Below are 12,293 nucleotides of genomic sequence, written 5' to 3'. Positions count from 1 at the left end.
CACATTTGTACACATTTACTGTCACTTAACACTTTTGTCACACTGTGTTGCACTTTTCCCCAACATACTCAATACGTGACTTTGATTACAAAACACACTGTTTGTGTACCATTTCCCATTTTTGGTTCACTCCACCATTTACACTGGTGTGTGATTTATATCTGGATTTAACCTTCGAAGTCTCCACGTTTCGTCGAGCTTTGGGAGTACTTAGCTTCCACTGAGTGTATTCTGGTTAGGTAAGAAATAACTAGTTTTATATTTGTATCCTGAGGCCTATATGAATCCTCCCTTTTGTAAAACGAACCCTGGTTTCTTCTTTGGTTGTGTATGTTATAGTGTACAGTAAAGTTAAGTTAGTTTTCTTGCAAACTTTATCTTATCCCTTTTGGTGCTTAATTAAGGGTCAAGAGTGCACCGTAATATACACCCCTATAACAATATATATATATATATATATATATATATATATATATATATATATATATATGTGTGTGTGTGTGTGTGTGTGTGTGTGTGTGTGTGTGTGTGTGTGTAAAATAATCCTTTTCATTATATTCCATAGTATTAACTGGTAATGAGAGTCCACTGAAAGATCTGGAACGTGTTCGGGCTAGCAGAATGCTTTCGAACTGAGATACGTATGACGATGATGTTAAGCACAGATGTTATTCAAAATCACTGCTACCCACCGCATTTTCACCTTCAGGTTTGATTGTAGTGATTTTTGTTTCGTTGTTTGGCTTCTGCAAATACCAAGCATGTCGTGACTTATGTTTCGGGCCCAAGCTTTTATACAAACACTTTTCATAATTATAACAGCCGTGGTACCAGACATCACCAAACAATACTGGTTGAAGAAAACGTCTCTTAGAACTTTTTTTTTCCGAACTATTTTCTATCACTTAAATGGGAAATCTTATGTTTTAAAAATGCCAGTAAAATGAACTTTTCTAAAGATATATCCTAACTTCAATAAGTTTACACTGTAACAATTTAAAGAATACTTTCTACGTTTCTGATAAACATTTTTATGGGTTTCGACAATGTCTGTTTTACGTGGGCATATTAGTTTGTCTTGTGAAATTCACAGAGGTAAAATTCATATAAGCAAGTTCTATATTTCTGCATTATTGCATGTTTATAGGTTGCCCCAGTTTACACTCCCTTCCTCCCGTTGGCTTCGTTAGCTTGGTCAAAAAATTACCATTGTCACTGTCATCATTACAATCATCAAACTAGATCAGAACTCTATTATGTCAACATTATTTTTCCCACATATACATCACGCTGTCATCAATATCTCGCATCCCCACGTAAACAGCTGTGACTGTTCTTGTATGGGATAACACAAATCTATGCAGGCTTACACTTATGGAACTTTCATACAGTCCCATATCACATAGATTATTTCGTACAGAAGTTCCCTCCACTTCCCAGTCTGTGTAAGCCAGGGGCAAAATTTGGTCCATTATGCCACTGCACCTACTTCACCTTTAGGCCATGGTTGTCAGTTTCCTCTCTGGCGCATCATTTAGAACAGAATCTTCTATGATCTTAGAACTGTAAGTAGCCTTTCGCCACTTTGGAACATTAACCACTACACAGGAAGTGAGCAGACTTTGGTGAGCGCGGGTAGAAAGTTTTGCATCACTGTAGCCCATAGAAGTGCCCATACAAGTAGTGGGTGGGTGCAAGCAACAGCACAAGCCGAGGCAGGTCCGTGCAAGAAGAGTTGACAGTTAACTTTTTTCTCCTTCAAACTACTCAGGCAGTGGCATAAGACGGATATTATGCAGCTCATAGCATTGTATACCAAACACAATGGAAGACATTAATTTTATCATACTACTCTGGAAGAGAACCTGCCTTGCATTTTATTCTGGGTAACATCAGACAATTTTACTATACTGGAAGAAAACCTATAGCCCAATGATTATGAATAATGGTCATGACAAATATCATGCCAGAGACAAAAGAATATTGCATTTCATTAAAACAGACCAAGGATGATCTAATTCACCGCACGGAAACCTACTGTAGTTAAAAGGTTAAATTCCACGTACAAAGCATTACCCTGAAAGGGCAGTTAATCTGCGCTTAACTGTGGTCTAGCGAGGCTTGGTATGTTGGATCAGGGGGTGAGTAATAAAGCACTTCCCATGTGAGACTGAACGCAAACAAGTCGTGTTTCAAACCATTGATTAAGCCATCCGAGTAATACCTGATCATGTAAAAGTGTAGGAGAACCGCTGAAGTTGGGTGAACTTTCTCTGAGAACACTTCATACCGTGTTACTGTCGGCTCAGTTCAAAGTTATAGTAAATGGATTCGGAAATGGAGGGAAGTTGGGAAGTCCTTCTCCGGCGCCGCAATATCTTTGGACAATACTTTCTTCTATGGTCAATGAAGCTATCCCGCCATCTCTCCCACGAATAAAATACGTAAGATTTTTATTGTCATCTGAGACTCAGCACACTGTTTTAACATCTTGCACGACAATAGGCTACTCTTAAATTATTTAAAATCGTCTGGCATTAGCAAAATCTAAATACAAAAGGAATTTTTTTTACCGTCCCTATTATTTCTCTCTCGCTTTTTCTGTCAGTAGCTGCTGGAGGGTTTGGGGTGCTAGAGGAAAGGCTCTTTGTTCTGTTTTTGTCTTAGCCTAGCTCTTTAGCACCCTATGTTTAACATGGGCCAACCAACCTATCCAGTTATTTTCATGCCACAAGTCTTTTATGTTCTTATCCTCATTCAGGTATACATTCGTCCTGACTCATGGTGGGCGGTGGGCGCGATGGTGTTTTCGTCTGTGGGGCTGGTGATGACGGGCTTGGTGGTGTGGGTGTTCCTATCGCACCACAACACGCCCGTCGTTCGTGCTTCAGGCAGGGAGCTGTCTTACGTGCTGCTATTCGGCATCTTCCTCTGCTATGCCCTTACCTTCGTTTTCATACTCAAGGTAGGTGAATGATGACTGGGCTTCTGATGTTACGAACGATGACATATGGATCAGTTTTTTCTTTCATTCTAAAAACTATAACAATGAAGTTTTATCATTAACTCTTGACGCTTGAGACGGACACCTTCACGTGATGGCATCGATATAGTCCAGGACTCTGGTACTCGGTAGTACAAACGTTTCTCACTTTTCCTCCCTGTCGCCCGAAATGGGAAAGGTGAACTGCAAGAGAAGGGCAGCTTTAGTCTGCGTCCAACGGGTTCAGGTCTAGATGAGCCTGGGCTACAATAGCAACAATAACAGCAATAATCATTAATTCTTACCGGCGTTCAGGGCTGGGTTGTGTCAAGTCAGGTTAAGGCCAGATCATTCGAGGTAAAACTCTCTCTCTCTCTCTCTCTCTCTCTCTCTCCTCAGCCATCAGCAGTGGTGTGTGGTGTGCAGCGGTTCGGCCTTGGGTTCTGCTTCACGGTGGTGTACAGCGCCCTGCTCACCAAGACCAACCGCATCAGCAGGATATTCAACGCAGGCAAGCGCACCACCAAGCGACCCTCCTTCATATCACCACGATCACAGCTCTGTATATGCTCACTCACCGTCTCTGTACAGGTCGGTTGTTTTCTGTTTGTTCTCTTGTTCACTTCATGTCTCTTAGCCTTCTGCATTAGAGGACGTGTTATTGATTTTATTCTTGATATTCTGGGACGGTGTCTTCAAACTCAGAAATGATATTTCACACTGGGATAGTGAGTATTGCTTCAGTGACCCCTTCAGTACTAGGAAACTCTTATAAATTTAATATAATTGTTCTGTTAATGGCAAGAATACGGTAAGTATGACGTCCTCTGACTGAAAGAGTTAATATCATGATATGCACCACCAAGTAACCCTCCTTCATATCATCACCCTTACAGCTCAGTATATGCTCACTCGCCGTTTCTGACCAGTTGAATTTTGTTTTCCTCGCGTTTTTATATCGAGCGTGACTGTTATTTTGTATGCTGTATCGTGTCGTACATGTTACGTGCGTTTTATGAGTATGAACGGTTTTTTGCTTTCCATTTTCCCCATAGATCTGCGATTTTTTTTTTTTTTTTCGAAAATTGGAATGTATTTATCAACTAAAGGATATGTAGAGTTTCGCTGTAACAAGACAACCTAACTTCAAAAACGTTTTTAATGAAAACTTGCATGCGCAACCACTGGAGTTCAGTAGCTGACACTGGGAAATTGGCCCAGTGCAATGTCTTCTGATGAGAGGTTTTGGAAAAGTTGATTCCTACACAAAAAGTAACTCAATAATCCCACCTGGCCTGATTTTAATCAGGCTTGTACTCCTATAATAGTCGCTCTGAATATTTTGTAACACCTCTTCCTATGTCATTTTTCTGCACATCGCACCTCAGCTTCTCTTTTTGTGAATCCTCACCACATATTTATCCGCCAACATAAACGTGCACTCACAAAGGCAGTCGTATGTACCTCCAACAGTAGTCCATCTCCTACCTTGCCCAGTCTCGGCATTCGTTCATGTCATGTGTTGCCCACCAGGAAGTCAAACATCCACCTACCTACACGCAAAGTCCAACCACCCACCCTTCCTACCCTTCTGTCTACCCTACCCATGCGCACACCCACTTACACATCAGCTGCAACCATCCACCCACTTAACCCGCCCACTCACCCAGCCCATGAACCAACCTGACAAAATCACCCAATCCAGCAACCCATCCCTCTAACCTGCCTCATCCTGCTAACCCCAACCACCCCACCTATTCATCTCACCCTGTGCATCCAGACTACCTAACCCACCCATCCTACCTACCTTCCCAGTCTACCCTACCCCACCCACTCATTCACCAACACTTCCTCTCACCCCACCAAACCATGTCATTCACTCTTTTTACTTTATGATAATGTTTATTAATCTATCTCTGAAAGCATACCAGTCAGTCGATAACTATTTTACGTCGTTTTTCTACCTGTCTAGAGGTTTTTATCTGTCTATCTACTCATCCATCAGTTAATCAGTCAATCACTCATTCAGTTTAGCAATCCTCCACCTATCTGTTTATATATCTCTTCACCTGCTTGAGTTCAGTGAAGGCTTTCTGAGTCACTGCATCGACATAATCTTCTGTCTCTTTCCTTACAACTTGTGCAGAGGTGCAACTATCGTTGCAAAGTACACAGCAAAATGCTGGTAGTAGGTAAACAAACCCAGAAAACTCCGTAGCTCCATCACACAAGTTGGAATCGGCCAGTTTTTCACGGCTGCAACCTTCTCCGGATCAGGAGGATCAGGACAGACGCCGCCCTCACCTACATTGTGTCCCAGGTACTCTTCTTCCTTCTGGAACAAGTAGCACTTCTTGGAGTTCAGCTTGAGATGCGCTGCTCAGATCCTGTTGAACACCTCAACCTCTCCAATTCCAGGTCAGAAGTTTGCCCAACCACAATTACATCTTCAAGATAGATGAGAGCTATCTGCCAGAGCAGGCCTTCCAGTACTTGATCCATGAGATGCTCAAAAGTAGCAGGGGTGTTGCACAGGCCAAATAGCATCACTTTGAACTGCCATAAACCCCTCCCATATGAAGAGGCTGTTTTCTCCTTGTCCTTTTCTACAGCATTGACCTGGTGATATCCTGCTTTCATGTCTAGGGTGGAGAACTAAACGGCACCTGACAGAGCATCCAGGGTGTCATCAGTTTTGGTAAGGGGTACGTGTCCTTCACTGTCACCTCATTCAGGGCTTGACAATCCACACAACACCTTACTGAGCCAACCTTCTTCCTTACCAGAACAACTGCTGATGCCTAAGAACTGCTGGAGTTTTCTGTCACTCTTTGACTGAAGATTCTCCACCATCTTCTCGATTTCTTGCCGCAGAGTTGGCGCCATCCTCTGAGCTGGCTGCTTAATCGAGTAGTGATCCCAATGTCGATAAAATGCTTCACCAGTTCTGTGCATTCCAGGTCTAGGTCTTCGGTGGATAAAATATCAGCAAACTTCGCTAGCAGTTACCTTAACTGCCACGTTTGTGAGCCATCCAGGCACTGGCATCTCCTTGAGAACAGGTCTTGTAAGTGGGCTGGCAGATTCCCATCTTCTCTGCCTACACTCCTTTTACAGGCCACTCAGGGTCAACTGCCTGGCTCAGTCTCATAATTTCTCCCTCGTTGATCTTCTGTGCTCATGGGAGAAATTGGCAACCACAACTATGGTCAGACTCAAATATGAAGTCCGTTTGGGTGGGTCCCGAGAGGGGATTTCCCTCTCTACAGCTCTGCCGCATCAACCCCAGTACCTATCTCTCTCTCTGTCATATGTCAGCTACTTACTATTTGAATTGTATATTAAATATTCTGAACTTATTAAGTATATTAAATAAGGCTATATAGTGCTATGAATGTGTCGCTTGTTAGGATAATAGCAATGATTTGAATAAATTCCACACCACGTGACAACGCCGCTTTCCGACGTTGCCAGAGGTCAAGGACACCCACCTCAGACTACAGATGACCGGTCATTTCCTGCCTGATCCCCACCCACGATGGCAGCTACTCCGACTCGCTCTCGTGTGCTCCACAGTCGGAAGAAAGAACTTATTTACAATGTGAACAAGTATTTTTTAGAAGAAAGATCTGAGATCTTTCTTCTAAAAAATACTTGTTCACATTGTGTGGACTTATGCGGAAACCTCTATAAAAAAAAAACGCGCCAAGACTTTTACCTCAGTGGTGGTGCGGAAAAAAGGTCGAAACAATATAGAAGAAAACAAAACTTATAAATATATTAAAACTTTCTCAATCAACTGAGAGAGAGAGAGAGAGAGGAGGTTTGGCAGAGCTGTAGAGAGGGAAATCCCCACGTGGGCCCCACCCAAACAGACTTCATAGTTGAGTCTGACCATAGCACTCTGCTTTTATCTGACCAAAGTCCTACCAACAATCACTCCAGCCTTCGTCCTGCACCATCCCTCAGGCTCCACCACCCTTAGACAGCTGTCAAAATAGCCACTCGTCTTACACTGAAGCAGTTGTTCTGATCTTGGGGGTATCAGTGTAGTGTGCAGTACCCTCACCTCACCACCAATACTGGTATGCCTCACTGCCATGACCGGAACTGACTTTCCTCTCACCTTGAGCCTCATGAAACAGAAATCCAGCTTACATCCCATGAACATCAGTTGGTCCAGACCAAGAAGGCACGGATCCTCCATCTCAGCCACATAGACTGGAATCAAGGCCTCTTGCATTGCCACTTCATTCAGGATATCCAAAGGTCCCCTCAGTTTTGTTAGGTGCTCGGTTACGCTGCACAATTGTTCCGATGACTCAGGCAGATACCAGTGATATAACACATCAGACTTCTCGAATGTCTGCTCTGAGGATGAATCAATCACCAGGGAACACATCTCACCATCTGTTCTTCCATCTGCTTGCACACTGTCATTCGCAGTTCTCTTGCATTTTTTCGGTGGTAAGGCTACCTGGGAAAAGCTGGCTGGCTGTGGCCCACTAACACCAGCCCATACAAGTTTCCGTTTCTTTCTTGTCTTCTGCAGCCTTTTTCTTATCCTCCTTCTCTGAATAATCAGAACTGAAATGCCCCACCTCATCGCATGTCCAAGACACTTTGTTGCAATTGTAGATTTCCTTGCACTGTTCTGTTGTTGCTCCATCTTCCATTTGTAACAATCCTTCTTCTTGTGTCCTGGCTTCCCACAGAACCAGCAACCTCCCCTGAGCTTCTGTTCCCTCTTCAACTTGTAGCAGTCCTCTTTTGTATGTCCTGGCCTTTCACAATACCAGCCTGTTCCAAAAAATTTCTTCGTTTCATGTCCCTGCCCCTTTCTTGCCCTGAGTCCTGCCTGCAAACTGGATGTACTAAATCTTACATACGACTCAAATTCCACAGCCCTGGCTAGTGTTTCTTGCATGCTTCTTTGTTGTGCCTGCTTCCCTGGCTAGTGTTTCTTGCATGCTTCTTTGTTGTGCCTGCTTCACTTGCACTTTTAATTCTGCACTGTCAAGAGCATCAGTGAACTGGTCCCTCAGAAAAATAGCCAACAGGTTAGATGCTGCTCCAGGGTACGCCTTGTGTGCCATACAAGTACTCTTTAGGTCATGAGCGAGCTGCTGAAGAGATTTGCCTTGAGCCTGTACACAGGTCTGAAATTTTTCTCTGTATACCTCAGCCTGGTACATGGTCCCGTATCTGCACTCCAGCACCTCTACTAGGGACTGGTAACTGTTCCTCTCCTCCACTGACATCTGGCCATGAATCTCCATTACTGCACCCTTGAGGCTAGTAGCAAGCTGCACTGCCCTCTGCCCATTATCCCAACCATTTTGATCAGCAAGTAACTCAAACTGCACACTTTGCCATCAAATTTCTGAAGTTTCTTCTTAACTGGGCCCCCATTATAGCCATACATTTCACTGGTTTTGGGCCTAAAAATTGGGGCACCATAAGTAAGTCCAGGACTTAAAACTCCTACATTCTGATTATTCAACCCTGTAATGCTACATTTTGATACTTGAGATTCGGCAAGATCACCATAAACTGTCATTTTTTTCTTCATACACTCCCTGTTAACTAACCTGAGGCACAGCAGCACTCAATTTCTCTGCAGTCTCTCACTAATTATTTTTAACTGGTCATCTACATGCTGTCTGCACTTCATCACAATTCCCTCACTAATTATCATCAACCGACCGTCTACAAGCTCTCTGCAGTCCATCACTTTATTACTTACCTTGTGCTTCTGCTGCTGTAGCTCGGCATATACTTCCTTTCTCAACTGTTGCTATTCTTCTCTCATTTCCCCCATGAAAGCATCTAGTTATCCCCGCATCCTCAGTTGTTACTCCATTTGTTGCTCTTGTAATGCCTCCTGAAGCCATTCATCTCTCTTTCTGTTCTTCATTTTGTGCTTCTAGTTGTTCACTTTGTGCTTGCAGTTGTTCTCTAAATTCTTTCTGTCCTTCAGTTTGTGCTTGTAGTTACCTGTCCCCGCCCGAGAAGAGCTCGGTGATGGGTTTTGTTTTCACTCGGTTTGTTTGTCTGTCTGTCTGTCTGTTAACAACTTTGTGCGAAAACTACTGGTGCGACCTTGACTAAAAATAAAGGGATGATGGGCTAAGACCTTCTGATCACCTGATTAATTATGGGCCAAACTGGGCCAAGGCCTGGGCTGTAGGGCCAAAAAATGTAAAAAAAAAAAAAGAATCTTTTTTTCTCTATAACTCCATTCAATTTCACGCCAGATGGACATGCAACCAAAACCTTAAGATGCATCTTTCAAATCTGCATCCTATAACATTCCTCATTACATCAGGGGGGTCATCCCCCAATTAGAATAGGGGGGTTACTGTTGGGTGGGATTGAATCTCGTGTTCCTTCCACCTCTGCAAAATGGGAATGAACACGTCTGAGGAGAAATTTTCTAATAACTTCCAATTCACTGACTGTCCTCAGCATCATCAAGGAAGTAATCGTATTCATTTACAGGCATGCAGGTGCTTTTAACACAGGGTGAGAAATCAGCGGCCCAATGTTGCTCTGTCTTCAGGTGGCCTGCAGACAGTAGGGAAAGTTGTTGCATTTGGCAACTCACACAGTCTTGGACAAACAGCACGGGTCCAGCACACGTTTGTTGACCACTTTCTTTGGTTTTCTTTCCACTTCTTAGTAGGGGACACTTAAGCATACTCTGCTCGTCACATTCTGTGTGACTAAATACTTTCTTTCATTCATACTATTCTACAAAGTCAACACATGTCCCGCAGGGGAGGAAATACAATCGCACCCATAGAGAATTGAACCGCACCTCCATTGCATCTGCAAGGATTTCCTTGTGGCATCCTGCAGACACACCGTGGTGAGGGATACACTAACACCGTGCAGTGCAGTTGTTCCTGCACAGAGTTCTGGTGTGTGGGGATAGTGATGGTGCATAGTATCCACACACACACACACACACACACACACACACACACACACACACAGATGAAAAGAAATAATGAATATGATAACAGGACACACACACACACACACACACACACACACACACACACACACACACACACACAGATGAAAAGAAATAATGAATATGATAACGGGACACACACACACACACACACACACACACACACACACACACACACACACACACACACACACACACACACACACACACGCACAGATGAAAAGAAATAATGAATATGATAACAGGACACACACACACACACACACACACACACACACACACACACACACACACACACACACACACACACACACACACAGATAAAAAGAAATAATGAATATGATAACAGGACACACACACACACACACACACACACACACACACACACACACACACACACACAAGAACTGTGCTGCTCAACACCACAGGAGGAGACACTATGAAATGCAGAGGCTTAAAGCAAGCAGAAATACTACTGGAGTTTGCCAGAAAAATATTTCTGAACCAATCTTATAGTTATTCCTTAGACCTTGTCTGTAACGATTGACAAGGAACACTTTCGGTTCAACACTGTGTCCTCGTCTGTATACATAAAGGCTATACATCGTCCCATTACTGGAGGAAGTTGTGCATGATGAAAAAAAAGTACGATAGAAAGACTGATAGATAGACAAGCAAGAGAGACAATCAGGTAAACAGACAAACCGTCATTTCAATCTCATTCATTTGCTTACGTTTTAATGGGCCCTTATTTGTCCCTGTGTGGAGTACAGCTCACGTGTGGCAGGGCGGGGTGGCGGGGGGGCGGGGAACTCACTATATACAAAGCTCATAAACATGGAAAGCCAAAGGAGGTATGTTTCAGTTCTCTTCTCACTGTTTTCCTTCTGCCTCTCTTTGCCGCAGTGTTATATCTCTTTCACTTCTTTAGCTCTTATTGTGGTCACTGCTTCTCTGAACCCACTGTCTGCACTGCCCACGTCCCTATCACCATTATTAAGCGTACACAGCACACCAGTATGCCCATCCACAGACTCCCTATTTATTTATTGTTATTCTTTTTTTTTTTTTTTTGTCAAGCTCTCAAATATCACAGTTTATCGATACTTGCAGTACTGGTCGACTCTGGAACTGTTTGTCTTCTCGATTATGGTCTGTCTTCTAAACACACCGTATCATGGCGTCCAAATTAATCGATGTGTATTTTAGCTTTATTTACTTAACTTCATTTGGTAGAGCTAAGATTTGTAGCCTCTCAGCATTTTTTTTTTTTTAACACAAAAAACACTTTTTGACCACGAAGACAGACGATGATAAGAAGGTACTGGACATCAGCTGGGAGGAATTCTAATTACTCATTCCTTATATACAGGTTGTGATGGTAGGTGTATGGCAGATGGTAATACCTCCATTGTGTGAGAAGACCCATGTTGATGCTACATGCAGTCTGTTCGTACGTGCACTAAGTAATCACCCGCAACCTTGTCTTATTCTCAAACTTTAGTGACGGTATTGTAGTCGGTGATGAGTTCTCTAAAAGCCATTCGTCCCTGCCAAAATACTATTAACCCGTTCACTACGATTTTTTTTTTTAATTCCTACTATTTCCTGACGAGTATACTCTGCTAATGAGAGAGCTTCGAACAAGAGACGTTGGTTTTAGCATTCATATACCTCTTCACTACCAGGGTACTCCTCAGAGCTTAAAAAGCAAACTGGTTGTTACCAGAATGAGGTAAATATGAAGTCCTTGGGCTGATGGACTTCATGGTGATCCTGTGCACCATCTGTCGTTACATGCAATCTTTTTCAGGTTGTGGTGATGGCAGTGTGGTGGGTGGTGAGTCCTCCTCGGGCGATTCACCACTACCTTGTGAGGGAGGACAACTTCCTAGTGTGTGCCGCATCCATCAACGCATCATATGTGATAGCCCTCGCATACCCCATAGGTGCGTGTGAGAGAGAGAGAGAGAGAGAGAGAGAGAGAGGGGTTTCACATTGGAAACTGATGCCTCACACATGTAAGGCAAACGTAAGGTAAATTTCGGACACGAAAATATAACGTAGAAAATACGGGAAATGAGAAAATTTAAGACGGCTTTTACTAAAGATTTCCCAAACGCAGCATAAAACACGAGATACATATAAAGCAGGAAAGCATATGAACACAGTTGACACAAATGTGAAAAAAGGGTCTCGCTAATTTTCGAGCACAAACAGCCCGAAGTTTATGGAGATATGTAAACTTAAAAATCCTTTTGCTAAAGGCCACGCAAAGATATAAAGCACAAGAAATGAAGTACTGTATAAAAAGAAAACACGCAAGTGTTA

General features: G+C 43.1%; 1 protein-coding gene across 1 annotated transcript in view; it reads left to right on the top strand.

Annotated features, from left to right (window-relative positions):
* LOC145400657 (metabotropic glutamate receptor 6-like) overlaps positions 1-12,293 on the top strand; it is a 123,345-nt gene that overhangs the window by 81,496 nt on the left and 29,556 nt on the right. The window contains exons 10-12 of the mRNA XM_080273091.1: positions 2,762-2,965; positions 3,383-3,574; positions 11,776-11,911. Coding sequence (XP_080129217.1) covers positions 2,762-2,965; positions 3,383-3,574; positions 11,776-11,911 — 532 coding nt within the window. The remainder of the gene's footprint in view (positions 1-2,761; positions 2,966-3,382; positions 3,575-11,775; positions 11,912-12,293) is intronic.

Source organism: Coenobita brevimanus, chromosome 53, assembly GCF_032717465.1.
Source record: "Coenobita brevimanus isolate Jiangsu-jjx chromosome 53, ASM3271746v2, whole genome shotgun sequence".
Lineage (NCBI taxonomy): Eukaryota > Metazoa > Arthropoda > Malacostraca > Decapoda > Coenobitidae > Coenobita > Coenobita brevimanus.
Note: the sequence above shows the minus strand (reverse complement) of the source record. Positions and strands in the feature narration are given on the sequence as shown.